Source organism: Rhincodon typus, chromosome 40, assembly GCF_021869965.1.
Source record: "Rhincodon typus isolate 14 chromosome 40, sRhiTyp1.1, whole genome shotgun sequence".
Classification (NCBI taxonomy): Eukaryota; Metazoa; Chordata; class Chondrichthyes; order Orectolobiformes; family Rhincodontidae; genus Rhincodon; species Rhincodon typus.
The window spans coordinates 3,494,389-3,495,128 of NC_063371.1; the positions used below are offsets into that span (position 1 = coordinate 3,494,389).

A 740-nucleotide genomic window follows, 5' to 3' on the forward strand; every position below is an offset into this window, starting at 1 on the left:
TGCGTGACCCAGTGGACAATCTCCGATCCGGATAGCTCATCCCGCTCGATGACTTCCAGCTTGATGACCAGCTCGTCCCATTTCTTCCTGTACTCTGTGTCGAGCTGCAGAGAGAGATCTCCAGTCAGGTGGCACACCACAAGGAAGGTGGGGGGGGGTGGGTTCGGTGTACCCACTACCATCAGTGGCAAGAGATGGGGAGGGGGCGACGAGCTCTTTAGTGTGGGGGACCAGATACGACCCGTGCCAAGGAGGCGAGGGTTATAGATGTCAAGGTTCAGCAAGAGATCTCCAGGAAGCGATGCCTCCAGGCAGCAGAGGCCCCTTATCAGAAGCTGGGTTTTTTTTTCTTTATTCATTCACGGGATGAGGGCGTCGCTGGCCAGGCAGCATTTATTGCCCAGACGGCAGTTAAGAGTCAACCACATTGCTGTGGGTCTGGAGTCACATGTAGGCCAGACCAGGTAAGGATGGCAGTTTCCTTCCCTAAAGGGACATTAGTGAGCCAGATGGGGTTTTCCCAACAATCGACACTGGATTCATGGTCATCGTTAGATTCTTAATTCCAGATATTTTTATTGAATTCAAATTCCACCATCTGCCGTGGCGGGATTCAAACCCCAGAACATTATATGGGTCTCTAGATTAACTGTCCAGCGATAATACCACTAGGCCATCGTCTCTCCCCTGGGTGCGGGAATGGTGGTGGGAGCACATGTTGGATTGGCGAAGGGGGGGGG

The 740-nt window shown here is 53.0% G+C and overlaps 1 protein-coding gene across 6 annotated transcripts in view; it reads right to left on the reverse strand.

The window, feature by feature from the left end:
* stard7 (StAR-related lipid transfer (START) domain containing 7) overlaps positions 1-740 on the reverse strand; it is a 49,869-nt gene that overhangs the window by 10,922 nt on the left and 38,207 nt on the right. For all 6 annotated transcript variants that reach the window (XM_048618742.1, XM_048618743.1, XM_048618741.1 and 3 more), the window contains one exon: positions 1-104. In XM_048618742.1, the coding sequence (XP_048474699.1) occupies positions 1-104 (104 nt within the window). The remainder of the gene's footprint in view (positions 105-740) is intronic.